General features: G+C 37.7%; 1 protein-coding gene across 8 annotated transcripts in view; it reads right to left on the reverse strand.

Moving 5' to 3' along the window:
* PKHD1 (PKHD1 ciliary IPT domain containing fibrocystin/polyductin) overlaps positions 1-23,311 on the reverse strand; it is a 432,300-nt gene that overhangs the window by 16,300 nt on the left and 392,689 nt on the right. For all 8 annotated transcript variants that reach the window (XR_010660007.1, XM_065912087.1, XM_065912089.1 and 5 more), the window contains 5 exons: positions 17,115-17,250; positions 15,856-15,943; positions 10,765-10,872; positions 4,082-4,240; positions 282-404 (listed from right to left, as the gene is read on the reverse strand). Coding sequence is in view for 7 of the 8 variants with exons in the window: in XM_065912087.1 (XP_065768159.1) it covers positions 282-404; positions 4,082-4,240; positions 10,765-10,872; positions 15,856-15,943; positions 17,115-17,250 (614 nt within the window). In the remaining variant the exon portion in view is untranslated. The remainder of the gene's footprint in view (positions 1-281; positions 405-4,081; positions 4,241-10,764; positions 10,873-15,855; positions 15,944-17,114; positions 17,251-23,311) is intronic.

Raw genomic sequence — 23,311 nt, forward strand, 5'->3', positions numbered from 1 at the left:
CCTTTTCTTTATGTAATGAATTCAAATGTTAAACCAATAATCTTCTAGTAAGAAAAAACATATATGAATGTCAACTCGAATCATTGGTTAATAAGTGAGTGAATCAGCTGGACTTGTATGCTCTTTTGCTGGGGTATAATTTCCTTGAGAAGAAATAACAAAGGCTAAAGAAAGGTCTATAAACTAAATTGATTCAGAAACTGAGAGCCAGAAGGAGGCTACAGTTCATACACCATGGGTCTGTTTCTCTTTGTGGGAATCATCCTATTATTTAAGCTTACCTTCTGCCATCATGGTGACTTCTTTTCCAGTCTCTACTTGTGACCCTTGGTGTTTGGGTGAGACATGGCTGTGATTCCTTTGATCACTAGTCTGAGTTTCAGAAATCTCTTCATTTTTTATTTCTAAATTAATGAAAAAAAGAAGTGGTTTTTTCTAAGAATAAAATGACATATTTTTGCAAATTAGCATAAGTGTTAGGATATTTCTCTTATCCACTTCCCCCAAATCATTGTGATAAATGTGCAACAAAATGCACACAACATCTCAGAGCTTAAGGAATAATAAAATAAAATCCCATATACTGACCACTACCATGGAGGTATAAAACTACTGTCCAAAATGGTGGCCACTACATGTGGTGGCTGAATATGTGAAATGTGTCTGTAAACATAAAATACATACCTGATTTTTCAAAAATGCAAGATGCCTAATACTTTTATATTCATTACATGTTTAAATATTATTTTGATATTTTAGGTTTCTTGTTCAGTAGCATTACTAAGTCGTGTCCGACTCTTTGAGAACCCATGGACTGCAGCACGCCAGGCTTCCCTGTCCTTCACCATCTCCCAGAGTTTGCTCATACTCATGTCCATTGAGTCCGTGATGCCATCCAACCATCTGTCACCCCCTTCTCCTGCCTTTAATCTTTCTCAGCATCAGGGTCTTTTCCAATGAGTTGGCTCTTCACATCAGGTGGCCAAAGTATTGGAGCTTCAGCTCCAGCTAATTTTAGGTTAAATGGCTACTAGAAAATGACACTATCTGCCTTGTTATATAACAATGAACATGGTTTATGTTATCTTTCTGTTGACCAGAGTGGCTATAGAATGTTCCTAGTACAGTAAGTGCTCTACATATGGACCTTCAAGTTGCAAACTTTCCAAGATTCGAGCCTGTGTTTGAATGTCCAGTCACATAAGTTAGCTCTGTGTCTGGTGCACATGGTCACATCATTGCATCCTCTACAAGTGGCTGTGCTCTGGTGTACTTCCCTGTAGAGTACTGTGTAGAGTACAGTAGCTCAGTATCTTTACTTCAAGCCAGATCTTTAAGCGGACTTTATTGAACTTTTTGCTATGCAACACAGGGAGCTTACATGAAGACCTGATGGAGTTGGAGGCCCAGAGAAAGGACGAAAGGAGACAAGAGGAAGAAGTAACTAAAGAACCGAAGGGATTCATGATGCAGGAAATGGCCAGAGGATTTTCTTTATTTGAGGCATTTGAGGCACAGGACCTGAACGTACCACAGTACACAGAGGTTGCAGAAGCTGCTCAGAATGCAATCCAGTGCGATAGTGTCATCTATGACGAGAAAAAAAGAGCTACTATCCAGATATCACTGGATCGTTTCTCCAAGAAGGTAGAGTTGAACCCAGCAAGAAACCAGAAGCTGTGCCATCAACATCAGGGTTGCGTGAAATTGCAGCTTACCCTCTAACTCCTATTGCTGCAGATCCTTTGGCTCTACCATCTCCCACCTCCTCTCTCTCCTTCAGTCAGTAACTCTTCTTGCCGGTTTACTCAATGCTAGCCCCTGTATGCCAGCTGTGGTACTGTACTACTGTATTTTTCAAGGTACTATAAGATTTTAAATGCTTTATTTTTTGTGTTTGTTTTCTATGTATTTTGTGTGAAAATTATTAGAAACCTATTACAGTAAAGTGCAACACTACATAGCCAATTGTGTTAGTTGGGTACCTATGCTAACTTGGTCGGACCTACAAATTTGACTTAAGAAAGTGCTCTCGGAAGGGAACTTGTCCATATGTGGGAACTTACTGTATTTTTCTCAGATTTTATTGAGAATTAATTATAGATTCACAGAAAGTGTCAAAGAAACATACAGGGATGACCCATGCACCTCCACTTAGCCTTCTCTTCACATCAACAACTTATATTAACTGTAGTATGACATCAAAACTAGGAAACTGGCATGAGTGCAATCCACAGAACTCATATAGCTGTGTGTATTTGATTGAAGACTTTATATCTTCAGTCCGCTCTTGACTGGAGTGATGGTCAATTGTAAGTATGAAAGATCAGGTCCCTGCCCTTATAGAGCTTTTACTCTAGTATGGATGGCAGATGATAAGCAAATAAATTATAATATAATGTCAGATAATGCCATGCCAAGAGACATGATGATTGTCTTAAGAAAAAGCACTTTTGTGATTGTTTTGAGCAAAACTGATTGATTTTTTTTTTCATGAAACACCATTTCACATTGAAAGCACTTGAAAGAAAAACTGAAAGACAAATTATGGTTATTCAAAATTGGATACTCGGGAGATTTCTTTTATAAGTAAATGAAGTGAGCCTGTAACTTCAAAGAAACAATTGATAGTATTTGTCATCAATGATATAAGTCGAGTTCACATCAGAAATTTTAGAAGTTTAGCAAACATTGTTATAAACTACCATGAGCTTCACAGAATTTCTAATTCTATTGATATTAACATGTAGTTTTTTTTAAAAATTGTAGAATGAAATACATTAATATCAGCATTTGGTATATCTATATAACTCGGTGAAACAACATTTACCAAAGGGCCAAAACATAATTTTTCAAAATCACCTGTGGGCAAAATTCAAAGTACAAGGTAGACTTGTGCATTTTCATGTAACAGAATACAAAAAGTATCTCTGGTCTAGTTTGGGTGCAGCAACAAATAAGAACATCTACTGTATATGTAAAAGTTATTAAAATATTCTTCCTTTTCCTACGAGGTATCTATTTGAGGCTAGAATTTTCTTCAGATACTTCAGTCAAAACAATACATTGCAAGAGACCAAATGCAGAAGCTGCTAAGAGAATCCAGATGACTTTTCTTAAATCAGACATTAAAGAAGTTTGTAAAAAATACCATTCTTTTCACTATACACATTTTACAGCACAATTTATAAGTTAAAAATATGAAGCTTGGCTCAAAATAAAGAGCATCTAGTGGAATTTCCTTCTCCAGCTTCTCTCAGAAATCCAAGCACAGTGACCTGTCTGGTGGTGGCATCCTACTTCCTGCTCTTTCCTGTCTTAATTTTTCACTTTCTTTCTTCGCCTCTCTTCATTCTGCCTTTTTATATCCACTCTTCCTTATCACTTTACTTTGTTTTCCTAGTATCTCCTAATACCACAAGGGTTTTATCCATCTCTAACCCCATCTCACTGCCCCAGAAAAGAAAAATAAAAGATCAGATTCTGGGAAAATGCCCAAGAACAGTTTCTACGCTCCTAGGGAAAAAGAGGCAAACAAACAAAAAACCCAAGCACTCTCTTCCTTCTTCTGAAAAAGAAGAGGATACTTCCCCTTGACTAGAGAATTTGCCTTTTGGAAGGTCACCTGGGCTGTGCCACAGTGTTTCAGAGAGTGGGATCTAGCAAGGACCTAACTACCCGGTTTGATCCTGGTGGTGAGACTTGGGAAAGTCACTTAGCTTTTTTGTGCTTCATGTGCCATGTCTGAAACACAGACAGAGTACTCGGTCCTTATTTGATAGAGCTGCTCTGAAGACTGAATGAACTCAAGTCTCTAAAGTACTTAGAACCCAGTCCATGGTGAGTATTCAAAAAATAAGAGTTGTCGCTATTATTATTGTTACTATATATTATTGTTATTGCTGTTGTTATTTGGGATTAGGCAATCCTTGTCTCTATAAATTGAGCAATTTGACTGCACGCTGTTGGATATGTTACAGAGGCTCATAAAATATGTTTCTTTGCAGGAAGAAAAAGAATAGTATATTATACATAATGGTATATTTTTTCAGGTATTTTTATTCAAAACCAATCTACATACTTCTGGTTTTGCTTTTCTTAAACCAACAGCATACGAGGCAGCACAGAGCCAGCCACGAGACCCCTGAGCACAAGGAAGCAGCCATGATGATGGTGGATCTCTCGGATGGAGTCACAGGCAAGACAGCAAACGGCCTGGAGCGAGCTGTAAAATTGACCCCTGTTCAAAAAAAACAAATAAATACAAAATAATAATAACAACATACTAATAAGATGCTAATATAAAATATTGTGGAAGAGATATGGTTAAAACAGTACCTGGCACATAGTTGGTTCAATAAATTTTTATTGAATTAGATGATTAAATATATGAATCAATAATAAATGCAAGACTCTGATTTCTGAAGAACTTCAAGACTCCAACATTATCACATGATTGTTATTTCCAGTTCTGTTCATTACAATGGGAGAATTCTTCCAATGCTCTCCTATTTTCAGACCTACTTCCTCCACCAGCGCAAAACTGAAGATTCACTCTTATGCTCCACTAACTAGAACAGGGAGGAAGGAAGGAAACTGAGATAAACATCCAAAGCATTATGCTGAGTGGGTGAAGTCCATTTCTGAGGGGTATATATGATGTGTGTTAAGTGTTAGTTGCTCAGTTGTGTCTGACTCCTTGCAACCACAGGACAGGGAGCCCACCAAGCAAGAAAACGGGAATGGGGATCCAGTTTTCTGGAATTCCAGTGGGCTTCCAGTTTTCTGGAAACTTCTCCAGGGGATCTTGCCGACCAGGGATCGAACCTGGGTCTCCCACATTGCAGCAGATTCTTTACTATCTGACCCACAAAGGAAGCCCTATATATATGATATGATTCCATTTATATGTTATTTTAGAAAAGACAATTATAGGGATGGAAACCAGATTGGAAGTTGCAGGGATTAGTGGGAGGATGTGAGGACAGAGGAACAACATAAAGGAGACCTTTGGGAAATGTTCTATATCCTGATAGTGGTAGTGATTATAAGAATCTCTCTCTCTCTATATATATATATATATATATTTTGAATTTATAAAATAAGTTACCAAAAAGATCATTTTTACTGTATGTTATTTCAAAAATAGAAAGTTTAAAACTTTGCCTATAATTTTGGGAATGATAGATAGGTTCATTATCTTAGTTGTGGGGATGATTTCATGGAAGTATAGATTCATCAAAGCTTATTTAACAGTACACTTTAAATATGTATAGCTTATCATATGTCAATTATATCTCAAGACAAAAGTTAAAGAAAAACACTTGCTTGTGAACATACATTAGATATAACTAGTGTTTTTGAGTAGCTCATTCAAAACAAACAAACCTCCAAATCTCTGCTTTCATCTGAATAATTCAGGCAAAAACAGAGCTTTTATTTCATCGACTCAAGGAAACACTGTGTTTTCTTTGCCGTGCTTTCCTTGGGCTGAACCTGACATTGGATTGGAAGTCACAGTTAGATCCCCAGTCTCTTGACTCCTGGCTGACTTGGTCCCAAAGCTACTATAGCAAAATTATCTAGAAATGCTTCTCTTGTGTGTACATCTTATACTTGAGCCATATTTGGCTTGTTTGTTATCAATTAGTTGCTTTTTATGGACAACTGAATAAGCTAATTCTAGCCCAGAGACAGAGGGATGGATTTTACTAGGGATTCACAGAAGTAAAAACAAAATTCTTTATTCTTTTATCCATTTTCCAATAACTGCTCAGTGATTGTTTACTTCACCAAGTAGACAAGTTACTGTTCTCATTCTTAAGATATTTACAAGCTAATAAATGAAATAGGAAACACATACAAATATAATACAAATCAGAATGTAACCCATGCCACCAGAATGATGCAAGTCAATTGCTTTGGAAGTTTGTTTTCCATTGATATGCGTGGGGAAAGCATTCCATAGGAGGGAGTATCTAGATGGGGATGTGAAAGTTGAACAAATAAAGGCAGAAAAGAGAAAAAGCGATCTATATTGAAAAAAATTACTGCCAAGAAATACCAGGAATTAATGCAGGAAAAATGTGAGGCAAGTTTGGGTGGGCATTACACGTCAAAAGCCAAAAGACTGTGACAACATTCTGAAGACAATAAGGTGTCATAAATGGAAAAATTCTGAGTGGAGAAGTGGCTTGAGCTACCTGGGATATAGAAGAGTAGGCCATGGAAGTGTTTAGAACACAGATAATGACACAGAGGCTGAAATCAGGCCTAAGGTTTGTAAATCTAGAGCAGTAACCTGGGTCTAAGGGTGGAGACTACCAGTTTTTAAATATTTTCAACAGCAGAACATTACTTAAATGCAATCTTAGATAGAATCTCAGTATACTCACCTATTCATAAACAAATATTTATTTGTGCCTATGACAGGCCAGTTTTTGTTTTTGTTTACACTGGGGCTGTAATGCTGAACTAGGCAGAATTCTTGTCCCTTTTGGAATTTAGGATCTAAGGCAGAATAGAGCAGGCAGGCAATAGACAGACAAGCAAATACTCGGTTACTCTTGACACCAGGGAGTGAGGAATTCCCAGCAGAAGACCGAGAATGACTGGAGATGGGGGGAGTAAGATTGGGATGGTGGTGCAGACAGAGCGAGGCAGAAAAGAGCTCTTGGGGAGATGACATTTGAGAAGAACCCTGGGTGAACTGGTGAATAAGACGTGAATTTAGGGAGGAGGAATATTCTAGACTCGGAAATAGCAACTGCAGTTGGGTCAGGTGGCAGAGTGCATTCCATCTCCGCCCAGCAGCCCCAGAGAGCCCACCAAGGGCCCCAGGGTCCCAGGAGATGGTTAAAGAAACCACAGCCTAGACAACAGTAATGACAGTGCATGTGGAAAGGCTGGGCGGGAAGTCAAGAGAACAAACCTACAGCCACCTTGCCCTCTGGGGAATGTCTCAGGAAGTTCAGAAATGGATAAATGAGCCGGATTAGTCCACATGTTAGAAAGACTTATGAGGATTCTATACACACTTGGTCACCCTATGCAGTTTCTCAGTTCCTCAATTTTTATATTTCCAAAATAGCATAGTGATTATAGTCAATGATACTATATAATAAATTTCAAAGTTGCTAAGTGAGTAGGTCTTAACTGTTCTCAGAACAACAACAACAACAAAAAGAATGACAACTATGTAATGTGATATAGATGTTAGCTAACACTACAGGGGTAATCATATGGCAATACATAAATATATTGAACCAACATACTGTTCACCTTAAACTTACACAATGTTATGTCAATGGTACTTCAATAGAAAATAAATTATATATATGCATATTGAAAGAACTAAATCCTTAATTATGTCTTTGATGTATCTACAGAGTTGAAGAAATGTATGTCTTTGCATGCAGCAATTAATGAAACATTGATTAAAGTGACATTTATTTCCATTAAAAAAAATAAAGACATGGACAATCTTGGAAACTTCAGAAAGACAGTTGGCCAATCTCCATGATCTAAAATCAGGAATCACATCTGCCATTATCTGCCATCTCTGGACATTAAGTAGATATTGAATTTTGTCCCTTTTTTTCATTTTAAGAAAAATAAATAAATACAAGACAAAACATAATAAAATAGGAAAAAAGATGAGTTCCTCTCTCTAAGGGATAAGAAGGAAAATAATAAAAATGATTGCAATCCTCTGTTTGATTCAGAAATTAAACAACAATAACATCCATGAATAAATGCTTGTCACAGCTCTTCTCTTGGAGCTTGTTAAAAAGGAGAAATGTCACTGATTGGTCTATCAATGTAAGGACAGGCCAGGATAAGCTGCTTTCCCAAATAATTCCAGCCCTGGACATTGATACACCTGGAAACAAGCAATCACTCTCAGGAGCTATACTGTTAAGGAACATGAGGTTATGGGGTCACAGAAGGGCAGGCCTTCTGATGTTTTCTATTTCTCCTTCATCTTTTCTCTCCTCATTTAAACAGAGCCTCACTTCACCTTGTAGAATGTCTTGAAAATGATGAAGAATAATTTAAGGAAAATGATAAAGAAAAATGCAAGACAATTCCTCAGTTGGGGGACTTTGCAAGCTGCAGGCAGAAACTAAAGGAAGCAGTAGGCCAGTAAATGTGAACACCAGGGCCAGCTCAAAATCACAGTGTCACCAAGAAGCTTCTGTCTTCACTATAGTTTACATTAGGTTTTATAACATATGCCTTCAAATAAACTTGATGAAGTATTTAGTCTTAGTTAAGCATCTGGTCCCATCACCTCATGAGAAATAGATGGGGAGACAGTGGAAACAGTGCCAGACTTTATTTTTGGGGGCTCCAAAATCACTGTGGATGGTGACTACAGCCATGCAATTAAAAGATGCTTACTCCTTGGAAGGAAAGTTATGATCAACCTAGATAGTATATTAAAAAGCAGAGATATTGCTTTGCCAACAAAGGTCTGTGTGGTCAAGGCTATGGTTTTTCCAGTGGTCATGTATGGATGTGAGAGTTGGACTGTGAAGAAAGCAGAGTGCCGAAGAATTGATGCTTTTGAACTGTGGTATTGGAGAAGACTCTTGAGAGTCCCTTGGACTGCAAGGAGATCCAACCAGTCCATCCTAAAGGAGATCAGTCCTGGGTGTTCATTGGAAGGACTGATGCTGAAGCTGAAACGCCAATACTTTGGCCACCTCATGCGAAGAGTTGACTCATTGGAGAAGACCCTGATGCTGGGAGGGATTGGGGGCAGGAGGAGAAGGGGACGACAGAGGATGAGATGGCTGGATGGTATCACTGACTCGATGGGCATGGGTCTGGGTAGACTCCGGGAGTTGGTGATGGACAGGGAGGCCTGGCATGCTGTGATTCATGGGGTCGAAAAGAGTCGGACACGACTGAGCAACTGAGCTGAACTTACTGAACTACTGAGAAAACTGTAGGGCAATGGCCTTTTAAATACCCAGTAAGCTGGGACTAAAATATTCAGCTCTGCATGTGTTACCCTTCAAAATATATCTTTGGGAATCCCACGGTCAAGGCACTGAACATTCTCCATGGATCTGTCCTTTCATTAGGACAACATCACAGATATCAAAAGAATAGCTGTCTTACAAAATTAACAATACTACCCGACCCCAGATGATACTCTCTTTGTGAAGAAAAATGGCTTAAAACTTGGAACTGAGGGGGAAGATTACAGATATTATCAATGTCATAAAAGAGGATTTTTGAACAAACTTATCCAAGGTTTATCAAATTCTCTGGAACACACCTTTTTTTAACTTAAAGTTTAACATTTAGGGGCCAGTCTTGTGAATTTGTAGAACATTGGGTAAGTTGAAAATGATTTTCATCCAGTAAGAATATAAGTGATATTCGTAGACACGCAACTGAGAAAAGATTAGAGTTTGGCTGCCCTGTATCCAATTTAGCAAACTGATTTCAGCAGTCTTTTCTTTCCAGGCTACATGAACTATACACCTTGCTATTCTCCTGCTTCCCACATTAAAAAGTTAAGTAACTTGTTGACAAGTGTTCATCATACATTTTCATGAGAGCCATATTTTTAACTTTTTGAAAAGTATACTGTGGTTTGAATTTAAGTTTCATGAAGGGGAGCTCATATCTGGTCTTAATTAAATATTTGTTGCTGGAGTTCAGATAGCTCACATGAAAACATTTCATTTCCTTTGCCATTTCCAATATCTAAGAGGTTTAAATCCACTCATGATTGTTCTGGGGTATTTTTTAAAAGCCTTGCATTATCACAGCTGATGTATTAACTACTATCCACAGTTGCCTGTCTTAAGTATCAGACTAATTTCCCTGACTCAAATTAATAATTGATTATAAATACCAACTTTTCAGTTCAAATGTAATGCTAAAATTTTTAGATTTTTTTTGATGTTCCCTTAGGTGAGGAAGGTTTTTCCTGGTAAATTACAATATTGGATGCAATATCTAAATCATTTTAAAGTGGTAATTGTGTCTCTATCAGAGTTTAATCCTTTATAAAAAGGATGCCCAAAATTGAACTCTCACCATTCCTCTCTAGGGTGGAAACTGGACTCTATTCATCATGGAAATGGGAGAGTAATATTTTTCATAAGCTCACCTGCCTTTGAAGTTTAAGTAGCATTTATTCACTACAAAGTGATTGAATAGTGTAGTACCCTCTAACAAAGTGAAATTTGTCAAGAATGCTTCAGAAGGGAGACTTCTTTTGAATGTTTTCTCAGAAAGAACTGGATCGTATAAACAGTTTACACACACCTTCTACCTACAGTTCTAAAGTACCAGGATTGTGAATGTGTATAGCCATCATTTCCACGGTGGGGGTGGGGCAGTGGACAAGGCAGGCAGGAGTAAAAGATAAGGTTTCACAAAACTCAATACTCCATAACTCTCTTCTTTATAAATTAAAAATTTTAAATTAATATTCAACCAAATTCCATCAAATGTCATAGGAAAAAAAGTAGAACATTCAAAGTAAATTTTAACAACTAGAAGAAAATGTACATTTGGATTCTTGCTTACCAGGAAGCAATACTTGCTCTTTAGGCTTAATTTTGACATGTGTTCTTGCTTCTCACACCATAATGATGTAACCAGGGGAATTTTTTCTCTAAGCTACAGTGACTCTTATTCATGAGAGGAGCTAGTCCCATTATAAAGGAGAAGGGGCTATGTTTTTAAAAAGAAAGAAAGAAAGAAACAGATAATAAAAACACACAGTGTTGAAATTACCTGGAGGAAAAGTGACAGTAAAAATCAAGTGCCAATTTGACCCAGAGATCAAAACTGCCAAGTTGGAGAAGCTCACATAACCATCTTGAGTTTCTACGTGAGTACATCCTACAAACAAACACAAATCAAATAGTATATGTTAGTCACCTACACTAGAGCAATTTCTTCAAGTAATCTCTGTAGAGAGGCAATTGGACAATCAAGAAAAAATTAATTAAAAAGGTCACTAATTCCATCAGGCTTCTCTTAGGCAAATCTTGAAACCAATTAAGTCAAGACAGATAATAGTGAGGGAAAGTCACTCAGATGTGTCCGACTCTTTGTGACCCCATGGACTGTAGCCTGCCAAGCTCCTCTGTCCATGGAATTTTCCAGGCAATAATATAGGAGTGGGTAGCCATTCCCTTCTCCAGGGGATCTTCCTAACCCAGGGATCGAACCCAGGTCTCCCACATTTTCAGGTGGATTCTTTACCATCTGAGCCACCAGGGAAGCCCAGAATAATAGTAACAACAGCTAACACATATCAAAGTTCACTCTGCCAAACATTGGGCATTCTATTCATCATTATATACAAACTACACAACACCACAAAATATACTATTATCTACAGTCTAGAGATTAGGAAATAGGTTCAGGAAATAAATTACTTGGTGAGAAGGTTATAGATCAAATCTGCCTGATTTCATAAAGTTTGTATTCTTAGCCACTATTGGGCTTCACAGGTGGTGCTAGTGGTAACAAACCGGCCTTCCAATACAGGTTAGACATACGAGATGCGGGTTCAATCCCTGGATGAGGAAGTCCCATGGAGGAAGAAATGGCAACTCACTCCAGTATTCTTGCCTGGAGAATTCCATGGACAGAGGAGCTTGGCAGGCTACAGTTCATAGGGTCACACAGAGTCAGACATGACTGAACCGACTTAGCATGCATGCATGGATTTTATTATTAAATGTCTCTCAATAAAGAAAGTCTATTAACTTTCTTGGTGGTCAGTTTCTAGGCTCTGCCTCTCTTCTGGTCAAGGGATCGGTAGTTTATGTGGTGGCAGAGTGAGGCCAATAGATTAGGAACACAGTCACGCATCAGATCAGGACTGAAAAAGACTACCCTGTTCAGCAACTTGGGTTGTCTGCACTTTGGTTTCCCTGAAGAAAATGCAAAAAGGAAAGCTTACATTTTCTAACAATAGGCCATCCATTTACAAACCGAAAGAAGGAAACTGAGCTCCAGACCCCGTTCACAATGCCATGAATTGGTCTTCTGCCTCCACTATCCTCAAATGACTTTGCTAATTAACAGCTGCTCCATTTCAGTTTGGAAATGTCACTGTGATTATTGGTATGATGGACAATGAGACAGGAGAGTGGTCCTAATGTTTAAAAATTGGTTTGGGATCTTTAAGGCTGAAAGGTATCATAAAGATAGACTATGCACAGTGTTACATTTTTCAGTTCAATTGTTCAATCCTTTTTTGGGAAAACATTGTCTTTCTTCATCAATTTTGCAGAGCTAACTAAAACTTCCCTTTTCAGAAACATCTTTTCCTTCCTCTCTTCAGAGCCTCAAAATAAATAAAAATGCCCAGAAAAAGTGGAAATAAATAAGCCAAGACTCAAATAAATGATAGGCGCCCAAGATAAATGCCGTTCATACTCTTTAAAACCTATATGCATCAAAATTATGGTCAATAAACTCTTGCAAACAATGAACTGCAGAGTACAGATGTTCAACATGAAATCGTCTGCTGCAGTTTTTCCTTTGACAAACGTCCTTATTGTTCCCATCTTTGGAGGAATACAAAGCAGCATTTAATCGAAATGTGTCCGGCGAGCACAGTGAGTCTGCCTCATAGAACAGCCGCCAAACTGCCTAATGGAAAGTACTTCAGCTTCAAATGGGCTTGCTTTTGTGTTAAATACCAGCTTGCCTCAGAGATCTCTACAAAGATTCCCATATATATCTATGATATTCTCAGATTTGAAGCATATGTGCCCAAAAGCGTAGGCAGTTGCTGCCAAATACAGTACATTACTCTGGGGTTCTCCATATCTCTGGAATGATAATTGTAAAATAGACAAATGTCATTGACAGGCTCCCTGATCAAGCTGGGACTGGCTGAGGAAACCTGGGAGAAGATGAGGTGTTGGGTTTGAAGCAAGACTGAAGTTGATTACATGATTTATCAGGGAATGCTACTTGAATGTGATTCTATAAGAAATAGGGTTTTAAAATACCTTTTTAGTCCAAACTCCACCCCCACCCATTCCCATAACTACCCGTCTTACCCCTAGCTATCTACACTAACAAACTATTACATCATTAATGTTGAGATTTTTTTAATATTGAGGACATATTTTTCTACAACGAGGATCTATAATTAAATATCAAAGGATCTGAAGGTCCTAAAATAATTATCTTTGAGTATATAAATCCACAGGGCTTCCCAGGTGACACAGTGGTAGAGAACCCACCTGCCAATGCAGGAGATGTAAGAGAAGCAGGTTTGATCCTTTGGTGGGGAAGATCTCCTGGAGGAAGAAACGGTAACCCACTCCAGTGTTCCTGCCTGGAAAATTTCATGGATAGAGGAGCCTGACTGGCTACAGTCCACGGAGTTGCAAAGAGTTGGACATGACTGAGCATACACACACAGCACACGTGTATAAACCCACTGTTTGGTTAACAGCTAATAATCTTCTTTTTTTTTTTTTAACTGAAGAGGATTGACTGAGGTCAAAGAACATGAAGTTAATTTGCAGAACAAAAGGTTTAGGCTAGACATATAGATATGATTTTGTTGTTAATTTATTTTTCTGCAGGAAATACTTAAGTTAGGTGGTCTAAGCCAAATGGTTTTGGTTCCATTCTCTCTGAAGTTAAGGAGAAACAATTCATGATGGCGTTGAGAGATAATTCCAATCATTGAAATAAACTGTTTGGTGATATGGGCATATCTATAAGTAATTTTTTTCCTATTTCATGACATTCACACACACATAAATATATGCATATTAGACATCCAGACCATTCCGCATATGTTCACATTGAGTCTCCAAACAAGGACAATGGTGACAATACTGATTCAGGGGAGTCTGTTCACTTGAGCACGACTTGGTATTAATAGAAGAAAATAACAAATGGTTTAATGCCTTATTCATTTTTCATGATTCAGTATGATTCTAAACAAGTCGGTAAGGATATCCTTGGGATAACTGAAAGAAAAGTAGTGAAGAACCTGGGGTAGTATGAATCAGGAGTGGGGCACAGTAGATTATAGAGGCTGAGTAAGGTATAGCGGATGAGTAGGTATGAGGTAGAGGTAAAGCATGGAGTGTAAGGTACTGGGTACAGGTAATGTATGAAGGATGGCAAGGTACATATTTTATAGGAGGCATGAGGATGAGCTTAGACTCAAAGCCAGGGTAGAGCAAGAAGTAACTGTAAAATCAGAGTCTATTCTTGGAAACCAGCAATGTTGCAGACAGGCAAATGTGTAAATTGGTAAATGAGTCATTTACAAGTTTGCAAAAGCATTACAGAACACTCAATACAAATGTCCTAACCTATATGGTGTAAAATAAGTGTCTAACTGCATTCTTCTGGGTGTGGATATCCAGTTTCCCCTAATACCATTTGCTGAAGAGACAATTCTTTCTCCATTGTATATCCTTCATCCCTGTGTTGAATATCAGTTGGCCATAAGGGAGTGGATTTACTTCTCAGCTCGCTAGTCTGTTCCATTCGTCTATATGCCTGTTGTGAAGCCAGTATCATACTGTTTACTATAGTTTTGTAATATGCTTTAAAATTAGGAAGTGGTGCCTCTCATTTTGTTCTTATTTTTCAAGATCATTTTGATTATTTAAGATCTTCTGCAGCTCCATATAAATTCTAGAATTGCTTTTTTCTATTTCTGTAAGAAATATTATTGAGAGTTTGATAGAGATTAAATTAAATCTGTGGATCTCTTTGGGTAGTACAGACAGCTTAAGCAAAATTAGACAAGTGGGATTTCACAAAATTTAAAAGCTTCTGCATAGTTAACAATTAACAGAATGAAAAGGCAACTTATAACATGGGAGAAAATGTTTGCAAGTCATTTATCTGATGTTAGTGTTAGTTTGCAAAATATGCAAGAAATTCTTAAAACTCAGTAGCTTAAAAACTAATAACCCAATTAAAAAATAGGCTAAGACCTTGAACAGACATTTCTCCAGAGAAGACCTGTAAATGGCCAACAGGAATATGCAAAGATGCTCAACATCACTAGTCATCAGGGGAATGCATATCAAAACCACAATGAGATATAATCTTACACCTAATAGGACAGCTATTTTCAAAAAGGCCAAAAGATAGCAAGTGTTGAGGAGAAATTAGAATTCTCAAGCACATTTAAGGATAATACAAAATGGTATAGCCTTTTTGGAAAAGAGCATCAAGGTGCCTCACAAAATTAAAACTAGAAATACCACATGATCCAGCAAGCACACTTCTGGGTATTTATCCAAAATAATTAAAAGCAGGATCTCAAAGAGGTATCCCCATATTTGTTTCAGTGCTATTTATATTAGCTAAGATGTGAAAACAGTCTAAATGTTCACCAACAGATGAAAAAAAATATATATATATATAGGCTTCCCTGGTGGCTCAGATGGTAAAGAATCTGCCTGCAATGCAGGAGACCCAAGCTTGATCCCTGGTTTGGGAAGATCCCCTGGAGAAGGGAATTCCATGGACAAAGGAGCCTGGAGAGCTGCATTCTATGTGGTTGAAAAGAGTCAGACATGACTGAGTGACTAACACTTTCACACACACACACCACACACATACACACACATATGCTACAGGTATGACAAAAATGCTCATCACACCTGCGGGGCAGATGTCTCCTTAAACACTTCCTGTCAACCTCATGTACTTTTTAGAAGACACCAGCATTGTACACTGGCGGTGGAATTTTTTTTTTTTTTTCCCAAATTACCAAAGATACTGAGTATTAGTGACTTTGTTATGAATCCCCAGTGGTTGCAAACATTTTTGGGCAGATGCATTTATAGCGGGTCTCCGAATGTCACAAGTACCTACCTCTCAGCACAGAATCTAATGTCCCTTCCAGGGACACCGAAATGACCCAAGGCTCTGACGGGGTCCCCAAGGACTCAACTCTCCGATTCTGGGGAAAAAAAAAAAAGGAAAAATAGGACTCAGAGAGAATTTTTTGAAGTTAACCAAAAAAGAAGAGGATTCAGACAAAATCTTTAATATACCACACATTCATGAGAATAAGCAAAGGAAAAAATAATAAAATAAAATCATAAATATTCTTTGTCATGTTAAGAAGAATATATTAAATAATTTTATCGTGAGAAGGGAGATTATTGCAAGAAAATTTGGGGCAGGCAGTGAAGAGGACAAAGGAAAGCTGAGTTTACAGAAAAGGAGACTGACACTGCTTGCTAAAGGTTAATAAGATAGGAAAGGGGCTTCCCTGACTGTCCAGTGGTCACACAGTTCCACTTCGGGGGCATGGGTTCCATGCCTGGTTGGGGAACTAAGATCTCACATGCTCCACAGTTGGGTCAAAAAATAATAAAATTTATTTTTAAAAAGTGCCAGCAGATCTTGTGGCTGTTAAGGTGCTTTAAAAAAAAATAAATAAATAAGGAAGGAACCATTAAGAGAACAAAGCAGGAGAGCTGGGTAAGTGCCTGACCAGAGCAAAAGTGTGGACCTCCATCCCACGGGCTTTGTCCCTCTACAAGCATGTCATGGGATGCATTTTTTAAAATTAAAGAGTGGAAAGTTGATTTAACTATCATATTTCACTTCTTCTACTCATGACATTAGTAAATATAGAAAAGATAAAATCCAAGGACTTAGACACTGAAATTAGAATGAAGCATACAGAAGCCTCTTGTTGATACTGTACTTAACCACATACAGGAGAAATCACTTAAAATAACATAGAACTATAATGTAATGGCATAAATGCCTTCACCAGCATATGAAATGACTTCTTCAGATATAGATCCAGCACTTTGGGAAGGATAGATTTCTGAGAAAACACCTGAGACCTACTGTAAGAATTTGTTTGGAGTGAAAAAGCATTAGAATTCTACTCTTACCCATAATCATATTCTGGATTTTTTCCAGAAAGTGGAAGGAAAGCAGGTTGTGAAATGGAAGGAAAATAATGAAAGTAGTTAGATGTTCTAAGTGCACCAACTGTCACAGCGTGGGTATTCTGTACACATGTATTATGATGATGATGGAGTCTGAAACAGGCTCCGAATACAATATGGTGCCCGACTCCAAGTAAAGATTGTTACCTGTGCACAAAGTACCTGTTTATCCAGAAAAACAAGCTGTGGTTGTACTGTGAGTTCTTTTCCCACTTCTCCATCTGAAGGCTGGACGAGGACTGAAAGACTATAAGGCCGAACATATATCAAGTTCCCAGTTTTGAAACTGCTTGTATTTCTGGCATATGTTAAAAAAAGAAAAGGATCCATGCCTCAGATTTCAGATATCATACCACTGTAGTAGCTATTTTCCATAATACATCATTACTAGTGAAAAGGTTTGCCTTTGTTTCTAGAAACTAAATAATACACTGTATAGCAAACATGAACTTACAACCAAAGAATAATTTTATATTTACTTTATATGTTTGCTTTGTCATAGGAAATGATGAAGTAGGTGTGTGAGGGGTGGGGTGGAAGAACATATATTATGAACTTAGATTTAATCACAATTTATTAACTCCAAAAAATCTCAGTGAGGCATCATATCAGACTAAAACACTTAGAAGGTGGGGATATTTTATAAATATGCTAATTAACCAGATTTCCCCAGAAAGGATCAGATTTTAGTGCTTTTCCATTTTCTATGGTATAAATACATTCATCCTGGTTGATTCTGTGGGTACCAAGATGATATCACCACAAAGAATTGGGAAGAAATCTGGGAACAACCTCCCCACACCACTGCATCACAAAGACTCAGTTCAGTTCAGTTCAGTTGCTCAGTTGTGTCTGACTCTTTGCAGCCCCATGGACTGCAAAACACCAGGCTTCTCTGTCCATCACCAACTCCCAGAGCTTGCTCAAACTCATATCCATCAAGTCGGTGATTCCATCCAACCATCTCATCCTCTGTCATCCTCTTCTCCTTCTGCCTTCAATTTTTCCCAGCATCAGGGTCTTTTCAAATGAGTCAGCTCTTCCCATCAGATGGGTCTTTTCAAATGAGTCAGCTCTTCGCATCAGATGGCCAAAGTATTGGAGCTTCAGCTTCACCATCAGTCCTTCCAATGAATATTCAGGACTGATTTCCATCAGGATGGACTGGGTTGGTCTCCTTGCAGTCCAAGGGACTTTCAAGAGTCTTCTCCAACACCACAATTCAAAAGCATCAATTCTTCAGCATTCAGCTTTCTTTATGGTTCAACTCTCACATCCACATATGACTCCTGGAAAATCCATAGTTTTGACCTTTGTTGGCAAAGTAATGTCTCTGCTTTTTAATATGCTGTCTAGGTTGGTCATAGCTTTTCTTCCAAGGAGCAAGGACTATCTCATTTAATCTCACAACAACCCTTTTGTATGTATAGTCTTCACAAGATGCTTGCACTAAATAGAATCAGTAACTGTAGAATTCATTGATTAATTGATTTCAATTGAATGAAGCCCTCAGGGAGAAAAATACTTATTTATAATTAATATATGCTGAGCACTTACCCCATACAGGTACTATTCTATACATTCCACCTATAAACTCATTGTATCTTTAAAATGACACAGTGACAGACATATTTATTTACACATGAAGAAACCAAGGTCCAAAAAGGCTTAAGTAGTTTGACAAAGGTTTTACAAACAGTAAGTGTATGACCAAAGTCTAGAGCTATATTGTTTTTCACCTCTTTTGAGCATATTAATTTCTGATGTGACTTAGCAATAAAATGGAATAATCATAAATAAAATAGTTACATAATTCATGATATCTCAAAGCATCTTTTTCCCAGAGCTTTGGAATTTTTGAAGAACAAGGTAGCTTTATTAAATGAACATTATAGGTTATATACCTATTGTTCCAATAAACCTATTGTGTGTTACACATCAGAGGCATGCAATAGAGTTTAAACATTTAAATGGAGATATATAGACATCATTTATCACATATATTGCCCTAGTATAGGATAATAGATTACTCTCAAAATATCCTAACTCAGGTCTAACAAGACTGTGATTTAAAAAAAAAGGTAGTATACATGTTTCGATGCTGTTCTCTCAAAACATCCCACCCTCGCCTTCTCCCAGAGTCCAAAATTCTGCTCTGTACATCTGTGTCTCTTTTTCTGTTTTGCATATAGGGTTATTGTTACCATCTTACATGTAAATCCATGGCTGATTCATGTCAATGTATGACAAAAACCACTACAATATTGTAAAGTAATTAGCCTCCAACTAATAAAAATAAATGAAAAAAAAAATAAAGTTGATGAGTATGTATACTATAATAAAAAAATTAAAAATTAAAAAAAAATTTAAAAAGGTAGTCTACCCATCTTCAATTAAATGCTTGTGAGTCAACTACTTTATTTCCTTATCTATTCTTTTTTCTTATGTGGGGAGATGAAAGATTCATTTTACATGGAGGGTGTATGTGAGGCAAAGGTGACAATTAGTCCTCAGAAGAGGAACAGTGGAAGAACAAATACAGAAGATCAAAAACTATTTAGTTTCTCTAGGGAACAATTTCCCTCTCCCTGGAGAATCCTGGAGAATGGGAGGGCAGGACATGTGTGGTCCTACAAACCCCTTTGGTCATCTACCAGCCAAGACCATGACCATCACTCACTAGGAATTCCACATGCGCTAGTCTAATCATCATTTGTTATTTTGAAAAGCCACAATAGCTAAGGTCCTTTAAAAAAAATTAAATCAGATTTTTTAAATCCATGCTATTCATTCCACGGTTCCCAGGTTATTGGAAAATTCTACATGGTTCCCAAATTCTATCTCTTCCCTCACTTTTTCTTAAATGCTTTCTGATGCAGGACAGGATGCAGGCTGGCTGTGTGGGTTAAAAAAGCCAAAAGACTCCATCCAAGATCCTGACATAAGTACATTGATGTCTAGAGACAGAGAGATGGGAACCAACTGCCTGAACACTTGCTAAAAGGCCTGTCCCTGACACATTTTTAAGTTTATTGTGAGCAAACATCTCTGATTAAATGTAAACAGCATCCCACTGGAGGTCAAAGACTTGCCGCTACAGCATATCCCAAGGTAATACCACTTTAAGCTTCACATAAACTCTCAAGCAGTTTCTAACCTAAAACCTGACCGTAGGTGGTACAGTTTTTTACGATATGTTATAATAGTGCAATAAATCTGTTAGCTTAAAATCGAATCTCCGTGGCCTTTTAGAGAAATCATCATTAAATGCAGGGTCTTGTTAATGATGCCATCGAAGTGAAATTGTTTAATCTGCTAGGGAGGTGAAAGGTCACCAAATGAATTTTTTATAATACATCAACTTGACACGCAATAGGGAAAACTGTAATAGATAAAAGCAAAGGAAAAGGGCACTGTCTTCTTCTGATAGGTCAATAGCAGCCAAGAGAGTCACTCATCCACTTTCCTTTCACGATGGGGCTCTTTTTGCATTTAATATGGACACCCAATTAATACCCCAGCACCACAGACAACCTCATTTTAGGTGACTTATAGCAATTTCTCCCCCTTCCCTGAAATGAAAGTGATCACAATACATCATAGCATTGTGCGAATTAACGTTAATTGATTCAAGTTACCAAGCAATGATGGGCCACTTATATAATCTAGGCGTTATTGGGTGCTAGAAGGGATGGAGGGAAGATTAGATTCCAGTGTCCGTTGCTGTGACGACGGGAGTCACCTGACGCCTTGTTAGACAGTTGTAAGGTTCTATTGCTGGCCCCAGTGGGGTCGTCAGTAAACTGGAGTGATGTCCAAACATCATTATACGCTGCTCCGATATTAAAGCAAAGGGATTAGCAACTTATTGCAAGCAACCTGGATTTGTCATTGTGCTGTCGTTATCCAATTTCCAACCACTAATGTGACTGTAGCCTGCAGGCAGAAGGACCTACAGCCAAACTTTAAAAAATGGGGGAGGAAAGTTCCCTCCAATCCACCCAGTTTTAACCACTATATAACAGCTTCCAATACCAGTCAGGTATGTGGAAGAATTTTTTTCCCTTCAATTCTTAAGTGCAAGCTAAAAGAGAAAGACCAGGAAAACACAGAAATGTTCCAGTTCAGAGATTACCACTATTCACTTCGACTCTTGGTTTTTAATCTGCCAAGATCTGAAACACGTACCCTACAGAAGAGGGGACTGTCTCTATGTGCATGGTAAGCCGAGCAGACAAATAAATAAATCCTATTGGTGCAGGTTGGCTCTGGGAGGTGAGGAAGGTGAAGCCATTGGAAGTACTTCCTCACTTCCTCTTCAACCTCTGTCCCCTCAAAGTTACTGAGTCAGGTTCCTCTAAAAGAGTTCCATGTTTTGATTAAATGTTTAAGGATGTCCTGAGCATTTTTAATCATTCTTATGTTAAATGGGCTACATAGGGGCAGAATCTATAATATATGCTGTGAGGGAACTTCAGTTATGAAGGAGTTTGTGAAATTCTGCACTCTGTAAGAGGAAAGCATGTCCACTCAATTCAGTGGACATACATGTTCCTTCCACTATGCACAAATATTGTTCTAGGCACTATGAGGTATGCAGAGATAAATACACCATCACCTTCGTCCCTCAGGAGCATTCTTCCAAACAGTCTGTAAGGCAAGGATGACTTTCTTGGCATCTTCAGAGCTGACACATACCATTTTATTTATATTTCATAGTCTTCATGCTCCCTATTAAACCTAGCTAAATGCCCTTTGTTGTCATCCACTCCTAAGAGGGAAAAAATGTCTTATGATCTCATGTTTTCTTTCTGGCATTACAACATAGTGATTCAAAACTTAGCATGTTGTAAGCATCCAATACATGTTATCATAGCACCACTATGACCCGTCGGTACCCACCATGCACTTCCTCTGCTCTTAGGTCATTAAATGCCTGTGGAAACCACTATCTTGGACCGGCCAATCTCCAATTCTGATGCACACTTGAACGTTTACCAAATCCAAGCTCACTCTAGGACAATAAGCCAATGAATTCAAGAGACAAGGTGTTGAGGCAAGGAGGAGACTAATCAGGGAGCTGGCAGACTGAGATGGCAGGCTAGTGCCTCAAAATAACCATCTTTTGGGGTCTGGATGCCAGGTTCTTTTATAGATTAGAGATGAGGGGAGGTGAGAAAGCAAAGTAAAAAGGCCATTAATCTTGCAAATATTTCCTAGAATGGCAAGCGTCAGGCAGGGGATGTGTTACTTTTTCCTCCCTGCCATCCACAGGTAGACAGGTTCTGAACAAAGGCACTTTAACAGTCAGGCAGAGGGGCAGGATACTCTGAGGCAAACCATTCTGTATGATTAAAATAACTAAAGCAACAAAAAGCAAGTCAAAGAAACAGTTCCAACATGGAGTCAGAATTGGCTTCCTCCTTGCAACATAACTGGTACACTTACTGCTATGCTCCAATACTTATTACTAAACTCTTATGGACCTGTGGAATTTTTCATTTCAAACTGAGATTTAAGTAATCCTAGAACATGACCGAAGTGACTCAGCAGCAGCAGCAGGCATACGTTGCCTTGCGCCAGGAGTATACAAAGACACAAAATAAACATGGCGCATCTTTCAACAAGATCAATTCAGGGGTCAAAATCTAAGTAAAATACTTAGACATACTTAAAAAATACTTAATAAATACTTAAATACTTAAAAAATACTTAGTTGGAAAATCATTTTAAATGATATTTTTAATAAATCTAGCATGACTATCTTATTTGAAATAGTGGAATATCTGAATACATATTTTGAGATTATACTCAAATATTCAAAATTTACTATTTGCAATAGGATGCTGTAGCAGTCATAGTCTAAACAGGAAAACAAACCACTCAACATTTTCCTGATGAAAGAGATCTGTAGTAGGATATTGGTTGCACAGGGGTATTAGGATAGCAGAGAAGTCAAATAGGTTACATTTCACTATTTACAACACATATTTAATGATCATTTATTGTGTATGACACTGCTTAGGTACTTGAGAACATGAAAAATAGTAAGTTGAAGTCTTGACTAGGTAATGAATATTATAAAGACAAAGTATACTAATTTTATGAAAAACTAATGGTTAAGCAGGTCCATATTGAATCAATGATTTCCTTGTAATAGATGTAGAATAACGAGAGTTTAATACACATACTCTTATTAGATAGTAGTTATGTAAATATTTGTTTTCCCTATCTATTAATTTTAAAACGTCTAGATTTTCATATAAGCCATATAATTTTCTGGACATAATAACTGTTCAATTAATGTTTGGGAAATTAAAAACCATTCAAATGTAAGTTTTCATGAGTCTTTATTATAT

The sequence above is a fragment of the Muntiacus reevesi genome, chromosome 20 (genome assembly GCF_963930625.1).
Source record: "Muntiacus reevesi chromosome 20, mMunRee1.1, whole genome shotgun sequence".
NCBI lineage: Eukaryota > Metazoa > Chordata > Mammalia > Artiodactyla > Cervidae > Muntiacus > Muntiacus reevesi.